A 22,054-nucleotide genomic window follows, 5' to 3' on the forward strand; every position below is an offset into this window, starting at 1 on the left:
TACAAAATTCTAATGGCATGCGTGTGCAATGTGCGACAAGACGAGTCTAGACGAGACTAGACTGCTATACGCTGCTATCACCCTCTCTCTCTCTCTCTCTCTATCGCTCTGTGCATGGCTGGGCCATTGACTCGAAGCCGAGCCGTTGCCTGGCAGCTTTATTTAAACTAATTGACGCCCGCCGCAAAACGCAACCATATGAAAGGTGTGCGGGTTCCCTCTCAGCTGCGAGGTGCAATTGGAAAAGTGTCAATTGCTTGCTAGGCTCTCGGTCGACTCGACTCAACTCGACTAGGAACTAGGAATGTAGTATGCCCGGAGAGAAGGTGAGCAAGGGGAAACAATTGATGCGCGTCAAAATGAACAATGAGTTTCAATTAGTTGCCACATTGGATTCTCCTCCAATGGCCATTTTTCGTCATTCATTTGCTCTGCAATGAGGAAGTATGAATAGCTTGCTGATTGAGCTGAGCGGATTACCATGCTACAACTGTGTGGCAACTCTGGCAATTGTGGGTGCTTGAACTTGCAACGGCACGATGAGTGTTGAGTGGGGAGTCGTGTACTCACACATATATACATACACATCTAACTATCTAACTAAACACACATATATTCTGAACTTGAGGCGTTAATTTGCGCAAACATTTGCACAAATAATTCCGTACAAAATTGTTAAATCCAATATAAGTAAGCATCGATACATTGAAGTGCTACTTAAATCGAAGCTGCCAACCTGTTCCAAAAAACGACGCTGTCAAAGCTGCATCTTTATATTTATAAAAAAAAAGGGAAAACTTATTCAAAGTCAATTTATAATGAGTTCTGCTTTCTGTAACAAGTCTGAAATGGAATCCGAGCAGCCAGTAGATCAGGAAAACTTGAATTTGGATAAGGATGAGCCAATAATAGAGGTTGACTCAAAGCTATCACTGAAGAACAATATTCTTTTCAAGCATAAAAATCAATTAGGTATGTACAAAAATAATAGTCAGCCATTAATATCAAAATTTATGTTTTGAACTCAACTGTTTGCACAGAACATTCGCATTTGGCCAAATTGATTTTACCTAAGGATGCGCTCGAAGTGCTTCAACAATGCAAGGACATTAATATTAGTAATGTCAACATTGAGGGGGATGCTGATGGTAATTTCATTGCAAATGTCAATGTGAATTCTAAGCAGTACACGGCCAAGGGACATTCTAAAAAGGAGGCCAAGAAGTTGGTGTGCGAATTGGCTTTTCGTGATTATATCATCTCCAAAGACTTATCATCAGATGACGAGACCTCAAAAATGGATGTGACTATATTACACTTGGCCTCATTTGCCATTTACAAGCTATGTGAGGAGTGGAATCGAGATGGTTACGTGGCTCCATTGGCTGAGAGCTCTATGCCAGCTTCCATGTGCAACAAATTGCCAGCTAAATGGGAGACAATGCATCCAGCCAGTGTATTGCACGTTATGCGACCAGGATTGAAATATATCCCCATCGATGGACAACCTAATGGCCTACAATGCATGACAATTGTCGTAGACAATCAGGAATTTATTTCCTACGGAAGATCAAAGAAAATCGCTCGTCGCAATGTGGCAATCGCTGCCTGCAATGCCTTGTTCAGCACTAATTTCCGTAATTGAGAAAACAATAAATTAATATATAAAAAGTAATATTAAATTTAGAATAATGGCGTTGGAAATTCCTGAGATTAAGATTTCCGCATTGCCAAAATGCCGCATTTAATTAACATTTTAAGCTATTCCATTCATAAAAGTGAGGCTTTTAAATGCCCCCAACCAGATGAACGACCAGACTCATTTCCACACTCTTCTAACTTAAAGTCTTTATGGACTAGAGATGATCCCGTCCATTAAGATCAAACACTTTCGTCAGACAGCGGTAAAATGCTTCCGTGGTGGTGGCATTTTATGAGCTAAGAAGCTGCCTGCCTGCCCCAGAAGGAGGCGAATTGAGTGCCTGCTGCACTTGATTGCAACTTCAACGTGCGGCTCTCAGCTTGTTTGTTTTCAATGGCATTTTTGTGTATGTGTGGTGTCCATTGGAAAAACCAATGACTGACATATCGAACCGCTCTCTGTCCCGCCCTATGGCCATGCTATGGTTTTTAACGATCTCGCTAATTTGCCAAACACCAAATGCGGCTTTTTTTTTTTTTATTATTTACACTGGCTAAACACAGACGCCAGCCGACATAGAAGTCGATGTGTAGGCGAACTGGCCATGCTTGTCTAGTCAGCCAATTGGCGGGGCAAACATCTTTAATTGAAGAGCAGATAAACTGCACACCAGCTCGATATTATGGCCACTTCTTCACTTTTATGACTCGGCCAATTGCATAATGATCTGTTGATGAACCCAGACTCATACAACCACTGACCCACTAACAAGCTATAAGAACAGTTATTCTGCAAGATGCCAAAATTTAAATACTCTTTCACTGACAGTTCACATAAAAATGGAAGATCAAAAAGATTCTCCGAATGGGAAAATAATTTCAATTCGTATCTTTTGGAAAAACTTTATTATGCATGTTCTACAAGTCTAATAATCCAAAATCCAAAATATATGTTGGGAGACTTAATAAAAATTTAGATTTTGCTAATTAAATTAATATTGAAATGGGATAATTGAATTGATTTTTTATATGAGCTGTACCAATTATAATTGGACTATTATTGATTGTTAATATTGAGATTTGTTGAAATTTAAGAATATGCCTCCGAAAACATATTTATATACATATATAACATAGTTTTTAAAATCTTTAGAGATTTGTGGAGCTTTTCTGAATGATATTGAATAGCATTAAAGCAGGGTATTGCAGGCAAGTCAATAAACTTCAAAAAGACATTTGGGCAATAAAGAAAAGAAAAGGGAAAAGTCGCCCACCCACGTAGACGGGAGACAATCAATTCGAAAAGGTCCAATTTAGTCGCATCAAATTGCTGGCAGCCTGTTTACTTTGTATTTGGACAGATTCTTCTCCGAACATTGTTCCGTCCTGCTGTGCGACAATTGAAAGTGGGGCCCTGGGGCCAAACAACTTGTTAACTTGTTGTACTTGCAGTGGCAGTTGTTGTTGTTAGTGTTGCCTTTCTTCTTTGGCAGCAATTTGTGCAACTTGCTTCGATTACTTCATTTGGCTTTAGGTTCTCTGAAGCGTGTGACCCAGTTTTGTGGTCAGGCTTTTGTGAATGCCACAATTTGATACTGCACAAAGAAATAATAAAATTTAACAAATTCGTACAATAAACCAACTTATAAAAAAAAACCATGAGATGCAGCGCCCACTAAATTCGTGCACCACTAATTGACCACTGCTGTGGTGCTGTGGTGCTGCATTGCGATTGTCTGATATCGCATATCATTTGGCTCAGTAAATATGGCCATTTAATATTAGCCAGCGGTGTAGCTGGCATTGTTTGGTCAATAGTAGACATTAAATTTATGACCCAGGCCAAGTTGGCGCCCCCGAGTTGTGCATTTCATTTTGACAGATTGTTGACAAATGTCACGGGAGTTCGCATTGTCCGTCCGTCCCCTCCACTCTGTGAGGTGCTCTATGCTAATTACCTTTTGCAGCCTACACTGACAGCTGTGACAGTTTGCTCAACTACTGTGCCGCCCACGCACAGATCCAGACCGCAGACGACAGAAGACACTGTGATTCATGACAACTTGAGGCAGAGACTCTATAATTGTGAGTCTGCAGTTTATACGCGACAGTTAATGCAATAAATTTATTAATTTTGTTAAACAACTATTAAGTATTTTTTGTCTATCTAGAAGAACTATATTCCGTATATTGTTTTGTCCAAATTTAATACGAAAATAAATCAAATATTAACCATTTCACTACAAAGAGCAGCTATTTTTTAAAATAACACAAAAAGTGCTACTGTTAAATTTATAAAATTATGCAACAAAAAAAAAATGTAATTTAATCAAGAATTTTTAGAGTTTTTCTTTATTTGCTATTTAGAATGTCACTACAGAATTAGAAACCTTTACGCTCCCAGAAAGCAAATGAATATATGTTTTATTCGTTCATAAAAACTTTCGCCGTTGCATAGTGTAATTAGCATCTACATCTTCAAAATTTTCCTTAACATATTATGATAATTGCACCTGTAAACCTCATCTTATCTTATTATATGATGCGACTGTCGCCTGTTGCCGTGCGCAAAATTAACTCAAAATCTCCCAGATATCACACACACAATAAACAATGCGGTTAATTATTCGTGGTAAGATCTGAACGTTAAAACTGTACTTATGATCAGATAATTTCAACAAATTCAAATATATAATTGAAACTCTATTTTTTTCGGCATACTTTTTTAACCAAATGTGAAGTGTTAATGTGGAATCTAAAATTTTTGGGGGATAATATGCTCGTAGTGTGCAACACAGTTTAATCCAATACTAATCGTCCATCAACGCTGCTTGACACTGGCACGCGCACGAATTTGAACAGTGCATTTGAGGAATATATTTGTATCTTAAGAATACATAATCAACGAGTGCTTAACTCGATTCATTTACATGCACAACCTGCACTTTATTTATATCTGAACATAGTTGCTGGACCGTGGGTGTTCTCGCCGCTGGCAGCTGCACTTTCGGGATTACATCTAAAGTGATGTACTTGGAGGCCTCCCTCAATTAAAGTATTAACGGCACAATGTACTCCAACTCCGCACAGTGGGTGTCTGAGCAGCTGCTGCCCAATTGTAGATCGTTCCAGACGACACTTCAGATACAGACTCTGACTGTCTGCGGATCAGCATATGAGCATAATCGATTGGTTGCATTTGCATGAACATCTTGCGAGGATTTTCGCTTAACAGGCGTTGAAAATAGAACATCAATCAGCGCTGTCTGTTTACAGGTCTCTTCCATTCCGGGGTCTAAGTTTGTTTTTAATTGCTTTGAAATTCTTAGTCAAGCTGACAAGCATGGCTGGCGATTAGAGAGATACTGATACTGATCTCTTAAATCTGGCTCACCTGCCTAACGGTGCTTTGATTAAATTCAATTAAATTCAATTCAATGATAGATATTCCCCCCCTCTCCATTCGCATACCCATCTAGATGCCTGCACCCGCTTTCAATTCATTTCATTTCAATAGCGATTCGATTTTGTTTTGATTCAGTCTGAGCGCCTGGCTACCAGTTTTTCCAGTGTGTTTTTCAGGCGGCGCCTGTTGAACCTGTTGATTTGCCTATCAGCACTTGTCGCTGTCGTTAATGTGCGTGTTACTGTTACTGTTGTTGTTGCTGTTGTTGTTCTTGTAAATGCTGTGATTGTTGTTGTTGTTGTTGTTGTCTGGGGACGGCTTTCCACACCATTGCCACACAGTTGGCAAATGAATGAAATGAATGCCTATCTATGGCATTACATCAGCCGACCATCGATATTTACATTTGTCTCCACCTCTCGAAACTTACTTTGATTACATTTTGATTTGGCAGATTGATTTGTATCTGGCAAGGCTAATGAAGACAAATGCCTTTTGGATTGAGAGAGCTAGATACCAATGATCAATGTCTGTGCGGTCTTTGGCTCTCGCTTAATTCAGTGCATAACAGAAATTAATTCAACTTAATTGAACATTTTGTAAAAACCAATCGAAAATCGCTCTCAGCTTTCTTTTGGCAATCGCTCTTGACGTGTTTATATTATTGGTAGTGGGTCGCTGTAGGCCAATATTTAGTTGGCATCACCTGTCACTTTTCACGGCTTGTTTGGCCATAATTTCGAATAGTTGACTCTGACGCACGCGGCGTATGCGCAATTTTTATGTCAACGCCATAAACTTTCAACACGCTTGAAAGCTATATTAAAATAATTCTGGTCATGGAGTTGCGTTCAGGCTGATGAAAAACACTCAAAGTAAAAGTAAATATATCTTAACGATATTCAAATGGAGTTTTTAATGTTATACAAATTTTTATGGAATTTTAAAATATAGTTTTTTATAATGTTAATGAGGCTGTGGCCTAAAGATTAAGTTATTTATTATAACTTGTATTACTAATCGCTGTGTTGTATAACTAATTAACCCATCTTTCACTTTTTGTACAGATTTATCAAAATAGATTTAGTGCAGCTCGATAAAGATTTAGTTTAAACTTTCCCAGTTTTTGACTGAACCTAAAGCAGGTTTTGCTAATATTTTCAGAATATTCGCTTCTTGGAATCAGCAGGGAATCTGCATGTGAACTAACCGTTATCTGTTTGAATCGCAAACCATCCATGTGATTTCTCGATCACGTTGAGCACAAATCAAATATATGAAGATGAGAGAGACTTGACTCCGTGTCGGATATGTGGGCTGCTACATGCTAATAGAAAAGCACTTTAAGAACCAACAAAAAGAAAACAAAAATAAAAGCTGCGTTACACTTTAGGTGTGAAAAAAAGGCTGGAACGGTGTGAACAGTCAGCCAGGCAGGCAGCAAAGATTGTTGCCGAACAAGAAATTGCAATTTAAATGCGATAAATTAAAAAGGAAAAGCAAAAGACAAAGCGAGAATTGAATCGGGATTAGGGAATCGGGAACTGGGCATAAATAATGCCTGAAGTCAAGAAAATTGACGCGCCTTGCAAATGAAATGAAAATTGAAATCGCAGGAAAAAAGATATAAAATGCATTCGGAGAATTTTTTTTTATCGGTGAGCTGGAAATCGCGGCCTGCAAGTCGCCATTCGGGTGATAAATCTTTCTATTAGCCAACTGGCAACAAGAAGGCAACGCGTTGCAATAACTGCTGTTGCAGCTTTGTTAGCGCCGTGCCGCGCCGCCAACGCGACTCCACCCCTAGGCGATTTTAATCGCGCCGCCAGTTTCGCTGCATAATTTATAAAATCCATTTTAATCAGCGCGCGCTGCACAATTACTTTGTCTGCATTTAAATGCCAAATGGCTAACAGGGCCAAGACCTGAACTTGGCCCAGCGGCAGGTGTCTCGACTTGAGACTGATTCTCCAGTCTGAGTCTGTGGCTTGCTTCTACGTGCCCTAGGTGTGTTAATTCGAGTTGATTGCGTAGCACGTTGCTCACTTTGCTCATTGAGTTGTCAGTGCGTTGTCTCCGCCTTGCCAACTGCCCATGATAAATAGCCTACAATTATGTCTAGTGCGTTCACATCGATGTTGCTCTTGCTCTTCTTCTTGCTGTTATTGCTCAGTTCAAAGGCAGCACAGCCGGCAAACAGTCCACAGCAACAGCAACAACAACAGCCGCGACAACAACAACAACAACAAAAACGCTAATTGAATAAACACGCCGAAACCGCAGCACACAAAAGTTGCTAGAAAGCAGTGCCGAGGAACAATCTTATATAGGTATTTGTCTATGTATGTGTAAATACACATACGTGTATGTGTGTGTACTTATGCTCTACACAAATTGGCAGAAGTGACAACCAAACAATTCACCCACTCACACGCACACACGAAAAGTCAACGCATTGACAGCCAATTTTGTAGCGTCTAAAATCGCGCGCGTTTTTTTGTATTCATTTTCTAATCACTGTATTACCTGTGCAATGAGGGTCTGTTTTAAATTTTATTTAAATATTATTTCTGCAATAACGATTTAAAAGAATGACGTTCTTCAATATAGAAAGCACATTTCGGTATTTAACAAAAGTGGTCAGCTGATTTTTTTTTGGGAATTTTATTCATTGATAGTTCGTCTAAGCGAGGCAGATTCTTATCAAATGCCAAAGGGTATTAGCCGATAAGAGTTGACATATTTAGCTAGGTCTTTATAATGGCAATTATAAAATTGTTTGTGGTGGGCATTCTTATGCCATTTTCTTAAGACTTAATACAACTATTTTGGCGGGTTTTTAGAAACTGAAAGGCTATTAATCAATATAATTGATGACAATTGGCGAGCTAGTTTTTTTTCGACTAGAAACAAAACGCTTATCGGCCATGAGCGAATCTAACACTATTAGTCAATGGGATCTGGTACCAGCTGTGTCCGCCCATATCATCAATTTATCAGAGAGTATGGTGCAGCGATCTATCTTAAAAGTTGCGAATGCATTCCTGATCAATTGCCAAGAGACTGGGAGGCTAGTGGAATTGTAGTTGGAGTTCGAGTTGGGCAGCTGATTTATGAATTTGACCGGACCGTTCGACGAGTGCAAGAAGTCAACGCGACCAGTTAATGACCCTGTGCCACGGAATTTTGCATAATGATCATTGAATTTATGGAGCACCACTAACTCACAGACAATTGCCTATCACTTGGCGCTGATTTGACCGCTTGATTGTCACTAAGTTAGTCAGGCAAAGGGGATTTCAAAACAAGCTCCAATTCCAATTCCACTTCCAACTCCAACTTCAACTCATATTGATTGAACACACACTGCTAACACAGTCACTAACTCATATTGATTGGCTCACAGATTGACAGAGTGACCCAGAGTCTGTGACAGCGACAAGATCAATAAATGTTATTGTTCAATTGACAACACAACACAGCAACAACATTGAAATTTCTTCAATCTTCAGCGACATTTCTAGATTAGAGGCCAAGTATTTCAAGATAATTCTCAAAGGATCTTTTTCTAACGTGTGAATCTATTCAGATTCTCATCGCTTTTGTGACAACAATCATTAGATAGTCATCATTTTATGTTTGATTTTTTTTTGCCCCACCCAAGGCATAAGTTCAAATAAGAAAATGGGCAAACAGGAGAATGAGAAGGAGAAATAGAAAGAGCAACACACGGATGCGGCATAATTGATTTGTCTAATGCACATGGCAAACCGAAACTCGGCATGTGCTTGGCAATTACACTCTGGTAACGCTGTTTGTTTTTCCGTAGATGCAGTTGCCAGATAAAAAGATACAAAGATACAATTCTGCTCGTTTAATTGCGGACTACACGCTGAGACCCCCGGTTACACCCTCTACCCCCTCCAATCACAACCGAGCCACCGAGTTGCCAGCGCGCTGATTAGCTGTTGAGTTATTAGCAAACACAGACAGATATCTAAGATCTGTGGGATCTGGGAGTTCTGCTGTTGAGATCTAAGCTGATAGATACTGATAGCTTGTTGGCGCAAGCTGTCGGCAATCATTCAGTTGCTCATTCATTGGCCAATGTTTGGCAATCAGGCAGGCATTGTGCAAACAAAGGTGCCACACGGAGCGTGGAAAGCCGACCCTGGATTGACAGTGAGACAGTGAGACAGTGAGACATTGAGACAGTCAGCCAACCCACTTGACAAAGCTCAAAGGTTTCATTGCTTAATGTCAGGGGCTCCACAAGCGACTTAAACTGATTTATAATTGCGATACGATACATTCTTTCTCCTCTGCCATTGGCAGTCGGGCCTCAATTCAACTGGGCAAATATGTGGGCAAGAACACAGCAGAGGAGCAGGCGACACATCTGTATAATCGTGTGTGTGTGTGTGTGTGTGTGTGTGTGTGTAAATTGAAACCCATTTGACTTCACGGACTAGCAACGGAACGGTCCATCGCCTCGAACTGGGTGTTAAAAACAAACCAAGCACTAGATCCGACAGACCAGACCACCGACTGTGTCCCTGCCATTTAACAGCTACTAAAACCCTCAACCGATGGCCACTCAAATGAAAGAAAATTTAACTTAAAAACATTGCAACTCGATCTATTATTAACACCCCGAACTACCTTTGCTCTTGAATCACTTTTTGAATTAGAGTTTAATTGTAAATGTTTTTTATGATCGACAAAGTATCAGCTATATGATAAGAATTTTTATGTAGAATATCAATACCTAAACCAAATTGCTGATTTTGAAAACTATAAATATAATTTGATACTGTTATAATTTAACTATCAATAATTTAATATTAGTACGACTTAAGAGGTTTTTAAAATAAAATCAAAGCATTAAATTAAATTTATTAAAATGTTGGACGTTTTCTTAGTAGCACATTTGACTTAAAAAACTAAGGAAGATTGAAAAATACATTTTATTTTTTTTTTGTAACAAAATTTATTGAATCAGGATTGCTGTCCTCCTAGTCTTTCCACTGAACTTCTTGGCAACGGCCTGACAAGCTTATAATACCCACAGCGGGTAAGGGCATGCATGCAAAATGAATAAAAACAAAGAGCGCCATCAAAACAGGCAACAAAATATGCGTAATTATCGGCTAGTCAGTTGGTAAGCAAAAAGATACAGCTTGAGACTGCCGGCAGCTGCCGTTGCACGTATCTGTCGGAGGAGTCTGGACCTTTGTGTCTGAGCCGTCATGGTCCGTCCAGATAGTCTGTCCAGTTGGCATCCTGGCGCTAAACGAAACCTGCGAGCCGCAACAATGCGATAAATAACCCGGCAGCTAATTTAAATGGCATGGGCAATGCGGTTCGCGCAGTTGCGACTGTAAAGCGACCATAAAAACCCAATCGAAACTAGATCTGATTAACTTTGATTTATCGTAGGCGGCGTTGGCTGCAACCAACTTGCCGCTAAATTTAGCTCAACTATAGAATGGAATAACTAGCAGCAATGCGAAAAAGTATCTTCAGACTGCAGCTTGAGCTCAGCTTCATTTGGTTGCGGTTAAAAGGGCAGCGAGCCTTTTTCTGAATTGAATTGTATATCGTTTGGGCGTGAGTTTGAGTAATGTGGAGGCGTTTCTAGCATGGTGGGGGCCACATATTTGCACTTTGACTGCCAGTGCAGCCACCCAGACAGACACGGCTCTCTGACTGCGGCTGGGCCAAGTTTAACGGCCTTGTTAGCACAACTTCCTCATAGCACTGTAAAACTTTCATGCAATTTACATGCAAATCGTTGACATTATTTTTGGGCAGCAACTCAACTAGCGACTCGTCAAGCTCATTCTTTCACTGTTATGAGCCACTCACGACTCGACATCCCACACTTTAAAAGTTCTCTCCTTCTTCACCCCCCTCATTGCAGTCATTACATTAGCATGCCAAATAGGTGGGGTTCTATAAATGATGTTCATGTCTTCTAAACGAGATGAATCTGAATCTGATGCATGGATTTGTCCCCTGTCAACGCACGGTTACTTCGAGATTAGATTTAATATATCTCAGACTGGAAAACACACTCATTGGCCATGTCAAGAAGAGTTCAATGCCATTATTTTGGATTAATAAATGGGCAACAATCGAAATTCGCATGTCGCGCATAAATCGCATGCAAAACGCGCATAATTTTTTACTGTATGAAAAGCGAGGATAAGGGGAAAATTGTGAAGGCAATTTGTCAGCTTTTTAAAAACGCAATTAAGTCTGAAACAAGTCATAAGTATGGATATGGCATAAATTAATTTTCAGTAGCTCATAAAAGTGAAAAATAAAGGCAAAAAATAATTCAATTCACATTTGCATTCGCATGCGGATTCGTAATCGCGTATCTGTCAGATACATAGCCTGGCGGCGCCATCGACATTGATCTTGGCACATGTTCACTTTAATTAGGCTGACATACGCCGAAAGCCTAACCGGGTATCCGTCCATTAAAATGACAAAACGTTCCAATGTGCCTCTTCAGGATCTTTTGTGTCGTTTTCCGTTTCATTTGCGTGCATTTACAACTTGTTTTTCAACACTTTTTAATCAGCTTGACAACACACTGTTAAGGTCACGACGGATCACATTAATTACAATAAAAAGAAAAGAAATACAAAAATAAGCAAAATTAAAGCAAAATAAAACTGCAACACGTAGTAGCCATTAAAGATCAGTCGGTCTTATGGGTGCGCCCTCATACGAAATGCTAATGAAAGCTACAAAGCGACAATAAAAAGCTCATCCAATTAGCTGATTGTGATACGTGTTTTGGCAAGGATTCCCATTGGCTATGACAATCCGTTAAAAATTATGTGATCGAAGCATGCTCGAAGACGATGTCGGTCAATGGAGCAATTGTATTGGCAGAACAGATCACTTCTAAGTACTTATACACTTGTATATTTGTGCTTAATCTATTGATAAGCATTTATTACATGTCGCTAAGCGGAGCTAAACGCTTAGCAACGAATAACTTGTACACTTACAGACATCTTTTAATTAAAGTTTTTTATTTTAAACATTTTAAACATAGCAGATTTCGCCAGAATTCGATTTCGATGGTAAGGGTCTAATCAATTTCAATCAATTAATAAATTTGAATGTACATGTAGATGGTAAACATTTTTGTAATTAAAAATACAAAACGAATTGTTCACACGCTTTTCTCAGCCATAGCTTAAATGTCTGAACAAGTTGTAATACCCTGTACACATAAATCGCTGTGGCTACCACAGAAATATGCAAGTAAATTCCAAAAGCTAACAAGCTGCAAGTACTTGACTTTAAGTGCATGTGTGCTGCGTGTGTGTGGGATTGAGGTTCAGATTTGGATTGGATTGAACGCTTATCGATGCGGCACGAACAACGGCACTACGACAAATTAAAAGTCATAAATTTAATGAGCGATCATAAAAACGCACTTGAGTGGGACAACGACAATTACGATGACAGAGGCTGCGATCAGAAGCCGCTGCATGGGGATTAAGTACATATTACTTATAGATACTTTTGTATCTAGGCGATAATTAAGTGGCGCACTTGGATTACCACTCATAAAAAGCCAACTGCAGCGGATCTCAAGTACCACATTTATTACAAACGTCTTCCGGTTGGGCTTTTGTTTATGCTAAAACAGTGTGCTTATGAAATTTTTATTGGAATTGGACCTGAAATTATTTTCCCAGACACATTCAGTGAAATTGCTCTGCTTGAGGTGCATTGAAGGGGTCAGAAATATTTTAATTGTTTGTACAAGCTCGTGAAATGAAGCTGAAGTTAATCATTTCATATGATTTATTCGTTAAGTGTATTGAAATATGATAATTGTTTATGGAAGTAATAAAAAAATTAGAGGATAACTTAAATAATTGCTTGGTAATATCTACAATAAATTTATTTAATTTAAGTCTCTTGTTCCTCTCTTAAAAAAGTGAGTTTGCAGCTATCGCAACACGCATAAACATTGTAAGCCACTCGCCAGACTGAAGTAAGTAGAAAAGTGGTTAGATAGCTGCTCAGATAAGGCTGAGTTACAGCCCAACTATCAGATGCAGTCTTTACGAGAGAGTAACCAAGTCTAGATACTCTTATTGCCCCATTCACACTCAATCTGAATACAGACATCCCATTAAATTATGAATGCGAATATCATCATCAGCATCAATGATTGCAAAAGGATTTCGCTTGTAGTCAACACATCAATTTGAAATGGGGTTATTGACGCATGTTTTGGCCTCTCGACGGTGTTTGGTTGTTTTCATTTCGGCGTCTGCTCGCAAAAACTATAAATAACAATAAAAACAAAATGCGAAAAACGCAAAGGAAAAAAAAAAAAAGAAATCAGAACCGAACTACTTCAGCTGGCTTTCAAGCAATGCGGGATTTTGGCATGTGATTAATGCCTGTCCGTGCTACTCCGTTGCTATGCGTTGAGTTCTGAGGTCTGTGTAGTTTTTATGGGGTGTAAGAATAATTTTCCAAAGAAAATAATAATAGAAATGAAAACAATCGAATTTTTGTGGCGAATTGTTCGTGTGTGGGTTCATTCGTTCCTTCTGACTCGACTTATTTTCCAAATCAATAAACAGTCGGCCTACAACAATATCAACATGCCGCATGCCGCATGCAACAAGCAACTGAGCTAATAACGAGAAGAAAGTCCAAGAAAATGTTCATTCATGACACATCCACACACACATACACAGCTGCAAAGCCTTGCCTTGGCCAAGGTGTCGAGCTATAATTTGCATAAATCACAATTACCTGTCAATCGATAAACGATCTCAATAACAGCCGTACACGCTGCCCGGACTGGCTAAAGTGTGAACATATTGTGGCCACCAAAAGTGCAGTTATCCATATATAGCACTAAACAACAACAGCACGTACAAATCGGTGGCAAGTGTTGCATGCTGCCTACGAGCATGACAAACGTACCATGTTGCACCGTTGGCCTGGACAGTCACAGAGTCGGGCTGGCATTGCGCCAGACAAGACCAGACCTCAAGCATTGTTAAACGTTTTCCAAATGGGGGCTTTTATTGTGGGCCTAAACAAAAGAAGGCGACAAATAGCCGACTGCCAACTGCCAATTGCCAACTGTGAGTTGGAAATGTATCTCACAGGTGGTCCCTCTAATAATAGCAGACACTGCAATTGACAACTAGATAAATTGTATAATTGAAAGATCAGCTGCGGAAACTATCATTCAATTAGAGGCAATTACTAGATGGATTATACAACTACTTGGATCTATTTCACTTTCAACATTAATACCAACACCCTCTATGGGGGAAATTTACTGTTCAAGGTTATATTTGAGAAAGTTAATGAAGTTTATTATATTAAAAGCTTTAAATAGAAAGTTTATTTCTAAGTAACTGTTAAATATACTCATGTGGCAAACACATGCCTCTAGGTCAATATAAATACAAAAAACGTGAGTAACGCCGGGTTACATCAGTTTATTATACTATCGTCAATTTAATCTGTTGATTGCTCCTAACTGATTAGCTTAATGTACGAGTATAATAGAACATAATCTACAATTTACATATTATTCTAGATTCTCTTAATATTTAAATGTTCCCACATCTTTAAAGCTGCACTAGCGAAAGAGAGAAACAGAGGGAGAGATTCCCAGATGCCAAAGACAAGCAATATTCATTCAGTCAAGCACTCATTCAATCAATTCAAGCGTGCAAATCGTTGTTTGGCTCTTGGCTTCAAGTGTAGTACAATTTCATGCTGCATTATGAGGTCAATTAATGCAAACATTTAAATAATAATAATAAGTCAAAACGAAAATAGCACTAATTCCCTCAAGAACCACAAAAAAGGAAAATTTCCATAATAATAGTTTAACACATCGTAAAGATTTTCTCAGCCCAATAATATTGTGGCTGGAGTTCCATATATAGTACCATCTCAAAGAAATTTATTTTTTGAATTTTCGAAACGAAAAAGTTACAGATGGCCGCGATGAAAGCTAAAAATTTCTCATTTATGATCCATGGCGGCGACAATAAAGTGAAAGATAGATAGATACTTACGATACTCGTAGATACGATACTGTTAAGGCCATATCAACGATTGTAAATGGCTTGTTTTTATTTATTTAGTTTTGCTAAACAATTTTTATGTGCATTTATTTATTTGTATTTTTTTTTATGGAATTAGAGCAACACTTTCACTTTCCATTTGCTCTCTTATCGAGAATTTAGGAAATGAAAAACAGACTGTGTTATCGAACATATTTATAGATATCTTTATTATCTGTGGCATGTTTTAATGAGTGTCGTCTACACGCGTTGACAGATTTCTTATGTCTTTATTATAGTCTTTAACTTTAATGGGAATTTTTTCATCTTTTGTATACATTGATCATAAAATACTTTTAGTTCTGTTTTAAGATAACTCAATTAATGCACAATTAAATGGGCATAACCAAAGATCATTTTGAATTCACTGGAAATTCTTGTACTATATTTATAGCCTGCCAGTTCTTATGAAGACTGACAGCGGTCAAAAGATATAATAATACTAACTGCTGTCCAAGCTAATAAATGCTTCAATCGGATCGAGATTGAGTAATATGATAGTTTTCCTATACGGGAGATTGAAATTCAATCTGAAATGGTCATGGGCAAACCTTGGGTGAGGGCACTTAAGATACAAGCTCGGCAAAGTTACCTCATCGATTTATATATTTAACAATATTATATCTGTATCTTCATATCTACATATACATGCTGCATCTGTACCTATATCTCGTGTGGTAACACTTAAGAGTTTGTATTTGTTTTAAATTTTAACTGCTTGCAATGCCAGTTCGTATGGTGGGCGAGAAGTTTGTTTATCACATTTAGTTTAGCTACTTGCAGTTTTGTATCTTGTAGATACACACACACACACACACATACACACACAGAAAAAGAGACAAGCTCGCCTGTTCATTTTTGCTTTAGTGTGAAGTGTGAATTACCAACAACAACAATTTGCATTTGCGTTCAATGAGCCACTGACCTAAGTCAATACATTTTGCATTGTGCTTGGCCAATGTGTGTACTTCGAAGTGTATCTGTATCTGTGGCTATGAGTGTGTCTGTAAATGTATCTACGGTAGGCAGAGCGTTTGCTCAGCTCTGCTGCTCGGTCCGACACTCATTTGCGCCGATAATTATGACGTGTGCGCGCAATAACAACAACAACAGCAGCAACTACAACAACAATCAAAATTGCTGACGTTGTAGTTGAATTTGTTGTCGTTAAGCGATATCGTTGCACTTTTCATTTTTATTTTTCGCTTCGGCTTCAATTGCAGTTCGTTTTTGAGATACATTTTTGTTACAATTACATACACAAATGGTTGTTTTTGTTGGTTTGCTAATTTATTTGCAACATTTGCTGTTTGCTGTGAATTAATTGCAACTGCAACTAAGCTCGCTTTGCGCTATTTACGCTCACACACAGCTGCAAAAGCGCGACGCGCGCCTTTTGTATCGACAAGATACAGATACATAGGTGGCAAATGTTAGATTACACTTACACACACACACACAATGAGACCAATACACTTGCTATCAACTGGAGCGCATACATTTTTGCAAATGTGTCTGTAAGCTGTAGTAGACATTGTATCTGTATCTGTAATCGTCAACATTTGAGGAAGCATTAGCTGACGTTTACAACACTTTGAGTACAACAATTCAACTTTAACTAATTGAAATATTTGCCTTCTTTTCGGTCATAGCGTAGGGCAAGTAGATGGGCAGGAGGTGAGAGAAGGGAGGCAACATGTCAAATGTCTTTCGGATTGACAGCTAAAAAATATATATATGCCCCTTGACGTTGCCAGCGTTGCTGACGGGCGACAATTTGCCTGTTCGCACAACAACAACAGCAACCACAATTCGTTTCGCTCCAGTTTCGAAGTATTTCTCCATTATTTTTGGATGATTTACATATAGTTTTGGGAGGCGAGCGTATAATATGTGTGTCAGTTCGGGAAAGCAGCCAACAGACAACAGACAACTTGCAACGCCAATGCCAAATTCTATTTCAAACCAAACACAATCCCATGACATGGCTAAATCATGTCAAACAGACGCAAATGAGCCGCAAAGCGGCAATGCAACACGCATATAAATGAAAATGCTTTGAACTTTGACTGCAACTTGAATTTATATGATGCGACCAAATGGGCCACCAAATGGGGAACTGATTGTGGGGCACCCGGGGAGCTATTAGCAGCTGTCTGGTCGAATTGAGACTGGAATGGAATTGGAAATGGGAATGGGAAGAACTTCCTTTTGACTTTCTGCGAGTTACGATAAGAATATAAAGAGGAATTACTTGTACTGAGTAGTGATGTAAATCCAAGTAGAGCCTCGACATTAAAAAGAGGAAAAAAATAAATATAAAAACTACTTGAAGCTACTTTTGATTATATATAACTTTTTTTTAAAGAGATTGTTTCTGTCGTAGAAATGAAAAATAAAGAGCTAAATATCAAAAAACATCGCATTTACAAATAATACCTCATTTTGATGATTTTTCACAGAGAGTCTGAGGAACTTTTTATACTATTGATAGAATACATTTATTGGTATTGACTCAGATACTTTAGAGACAGCCCTCGTAACTTGTAGGTTAACTTGGAGTCAGTGACAAGCTTCAGTTGTAGCTAGTCTGGCATGGGAATCTTGATAACTACAGTTTGTTGCAGCTTCTTCAGCATCGCACTTAGTGCTAAATATTTGCAAATGGTATTAAGATGATCTCTTCTTCAGAGCAGACGACTTTACTATCTATGTGACACATTAATGCTGTTAGTATGAAAATAGTCAACAATTTTAAGCGATAAGAAATCTGCTTCCGTTCCTATGCATTTTCTGGACAGCTCAGCCTCAGCAAGTTTTCCTATCTATAAAGCTGGCTAAGTCGACTAATTGCTGCCTAATAGGCACCGTCAATTAATTTGCCACAAATCAATAAACAATTTGTCCAATGTTTGATTTATATGCAATGCACAAGGAGCCTGGCTTGAAATATATGAATATATATCTTTTAATTACACGGTATGACATGAGGACAGCGTCCAAAATAAACTGTTATAAGCCGCATGTTTTGCACGCATCGCTGTCAAAGCCAAAGCTGTCAATTGCCATTTGCTAGATACCCAGTCTTGGCCTGGTCCAAGTCCCAGTCTCAGTCCCACTGCCACTCTGCCTGTCAGCGCTGTTCCAATGTCTGGTTAGACGGCATTTTTTATGTCACAAAAAAAAAAACATATTCAGAAATAGTTGCTACATAGAATCCATAAAACATTTTTAGCATTTGCAGACGTGCAGCTTTTAAAATTGTTTGATGCTGTATTCCGTCGTAGACAGATACAATTTTAGTATGCGGGCAGATTGTTTAGGACTGTCATCAGATGCTGCTGTACAGGCACTTCTGGTGTCAACAGATCCATGTTCCGTTCTCATATTATATGGGTTAAGCGAATGATCAATGAGTTGTTGTTTGCGGTTTGTTGTTTGCCAAGAATAACACAGACTGACGGACTGAAGGTTCTTGGAAACGGACAAGATCAGTAGCTGCTATAATTTGAGAAACCATTGACAAATTGACTAAGAATTATGGTCGGCATAGACTAAAAGTTAATACTGAAATCATTTCTTACTCTGTTAAATCTTTTATGTGGAAAAAATATATGGATTTGCTATAAAATGTATTCGAAAATCTTGTGATTTACGATATTCTATGGAGTTGACTTGACAATTGCCAATGATAAATGTTCTCTATTATAACATTTGTCTAGAATGTCTTTGTATATCAGGGGAATCCTGTCAAAAAACAGTTATAGAATAAATAGAACGAAGTGTCACTTCAAATATATTTTTTTCTTTTCCGCTGTCATTGCTCAAGCACTCATGAAAAAAAAAATAAAATCAAATCTGTTGTGTTTTTATGTATAAAGCTAAAAACATTGAGATCTGAGTACAGAGATTTTAATTGTGTCTGTTTTTTAAGAAAAGTGAGTTGATACATATATTTACTTTCATTTTATGTACTAAACTTTGAATATTAGGTTAAGTCTGTCAATGATCTTGATTGATACTACTTTATTCTGATTCAAATTTACAATTATGATCGTGAGATAGGGTTACGAATATATATATGTCTTTGACTGGTGTCACTCTAAGCTGCTGATAATGATATGATCAATGGGTGCATTTAAAACCGATTACAGCCTCTAATGGACAGTCAACCAAATGAGTCAACACCTGCCATCTTGCAGTTCTAGTTCCGAAGAACTATAGCTGGACCTAAACCTGACCATTGCTATGGTCTGTCTGTCTGGCCGTCTACCTGTGATCATTCTTGGCCTAAAAAGCTCTGCGACTAAAACGGCAGGAGGCAGTCGCCGTGGCTGCCACAGACGCAGCCACAGACGACGCCACTTGTCGTGTCGTGTCTCAAATTAATTAAAGACTCATCTACATATTTCATTTCCACTCCAACTGGTTGCCATGATACTTGTACAGGAAAATGCGGAAAACCAAAACTTGGCGCTGACCGCAACCGTTGACAACGCTGCTGACATTCCTGCAGACATAGATGCAGACGCCGATGCCGACATAGACGTCGACGTTGACGTCGACGCAGGCAGCAGAGTGCGCAGCGGGCGTCTTAAAATTGGCCTGTCATTGAAACACACTGGGCGGCAGCAGAGCACGGGGCGTGGCATGTTTTCGAAATGCTTTTACAAAGTTTGTTTTTACAGTTTTTAACATCTTCTTTAAAATTTTTTTTGACATTTTTTAACATATTTTTCCATGTTTTTTTTACATTTTTACAACATCTACAAATCGTGTCGTGTATGGAGAATAGACCTTTTTTTTGGTTTTAAAACATTTTCATATTTGTTTGTTGCTTAACGCTCGTATTAATTTGTAAGAACAACATGTTGCACATTTCTTTTTATTTGTATTTAAATGAATTGCCGCATCATTTCCCCAAACTTTCACTGCCCACTTTTACCAAAGCGACTTAGGGCAGCTCCTTTGGTGGGCCACTTGGAGTTGGATTGAAGTTGGACTGTGTGCCCATACTTTACACATTATTAGTCTAATTTAATCAAATCAAGGCACCCTCAATATCTAAGTTCATTTTTCATTAATGAATTGGACCCGAGATTTGGGCTTTTGTTTAAGCAGTTCGGTTCTCTCTTCGGTATTTCCAATAGATGGTACGCAAGATATTGTTATTTTTTCAAACGGTAGCTGTGCTGGGGGAGAGGGCACGTCCCATAAATTAGGGTACAACAGTGAAAGCTACTAAGAGGTATAGATAAATAGCTTTAGATACTCGCAGAAGTCTTCTCAGCTGGGGCTGTGTGGAATGTGAATGACAAATCCCATCAATGTGTATGAACATAATCATCACAATAGATCTGAAACATCTCGAGTCTTATACATATAGTATGTATGCATTTTAATATTTTTGGAAAGTATCAATTGCCCATATGCACAGTTTTGGGGGCGTTTATTGGATGGCAAAACTATGCCAATCTATTGCAACCCCTAACTGACAGCTGTCAAACGTGTTTGTAATTTATATTTATCGGATATTGGCGAATATATACGGAAATCCGCTGCCAACCCTCAAGAAAAAACACGCAATTCGATTATTGGCAAATCTTAACAATGGTTGCACAAAACATGATAATAATAATTACAGATATGAGGGTAAAAAAGGTAGCCAACTGTGAATTGCATTTTCGTGCTGAAGGGATTATTTGGAATGGCAATTCTCTTGTCGAACTTTTGCACCCATCCATGAAATCTTTTTAGCAGGGTGAGACAATACTTCTGGCTTTCCCACAGTCTTATTTACATAAGAAGTTTTCACTTTTATAAAGTTGTCATAAACGTTTTTACTGCAAAATGATAATAGATCAAGATAAACTTATTACGCTTATCATACCGCCCACAGTTGCGGGTTGTGTTACAAAAGCTCCAAATTTATGGGTCTGTGGATACAAGTCAATAAGCTGGCACTAATTAGTATTTAATAGCTGCAGCATTTTAACTTAAACTGAGACATTTCAATTTTGATCATCTGTGCGACATCTTTGACACTGAATTTTGTATCTAAAAGACACAATTTTCATGATTGATATACCCGACTCCACCATTAAATTGTCAAAATAGGCAACCCACGTTCATAAATTATAAATAAAGAAAGAAAGACAACCCGATCATAAAATCAGCGTGGCACAGTAGTGAAATATCCATTGTGATAATCCCTTATTATGTTAAATAACCACAAAGTGTTCATAAATTTTATTATACGTCACACATTTCTTTTTTTCAAGTATAATTAAAAATATAAAGAAATACATTTTACACACATATATTTAAATGCATTTTTTTATAAGTTGACTTTTATGCTTATACTCGTCTTTAAATATGTGTTGTTGCGTATTGAAAATTTTCGTCAAGTTTTATTGAAGGCTCGATCATAAATTTGATTATTACGGTCTGTCGACTCAGCGACGAAACTCTCCAAATTAAGGCCTCATTAGCATAAATAAAGGCGCAAGGCGACCTTTAACGGTGATTAACAGAGGAGAAGTTCAGATACCACAGGGGGGTGAAGGGAGAGAAAGACAGACATTTCAATTGCCACATAACTCAATCGAACACCTTTAGAACTCCTCTTCAATTTGACAGCCATAATTTTTTGACATTTTAATTATTGTCAGTGCGTGCTTTTGTTGCTTTTGCTGTTGCATTTCTTCGGTCTACGTGCTTAATATCTGGCCAATTTAAAACAGCTCAAATGCCTGACTTGAATATCTGATATATAATCAGTTTCGAATTCAGATTCACATATGGATTTGGTTTTATTTTGTCTGTGCTTCCCGTACTAATTGTAAAATTTCACAGTTAGTTCAAT

The 22,054-nt window shown here is 38.3% G+C and overlaps 2 protein-coding genes across 3 annotated transcripts in view; both read left to right on the forward strand.

Moving 5' to 3' along the window:
• The window catches only part of LOC117789603 (putative uncharacterized protein DDB_G0282499), a 49,731-nt gene that overhangs the window by 17,529 nt on the left and 10,148 nt on the right, over nt 1-22,054 (forward strand). The window lies entirely within an intron of this gene.
• On the forward strand, nt 168-1,675 carry LOC117789605. The gene is made up of 2 exons (XM_034628648.1): nt 168-972; nt 1,041-1,675. The coding sequence occupies exons 1-2, from the start codon at nt 819-821 to the stop codon at nt 1,643-1,645; spliced, it is 759 nt and encodes a 252-aa protein (XP_034484539.1). The 5' UTR covers nt 168-818; the 3' UTR covers nt 1,646-1,675.

This window comes from Drosophila innubila, assembly GCF_004354385.1.
Source record: "Drosophila innubila isolate TH190305 chromosome 3R unlocalized genomic scaffold, UK_Dinn_1.0 2_E_3R, whole genome shotgun sequence".
Lineage (NCBI taxonomy): Eukaryota > Metazoa > Arthropoda > Insecta > Diptera > Drosophilidae > Drosophila > Drosophila innubila.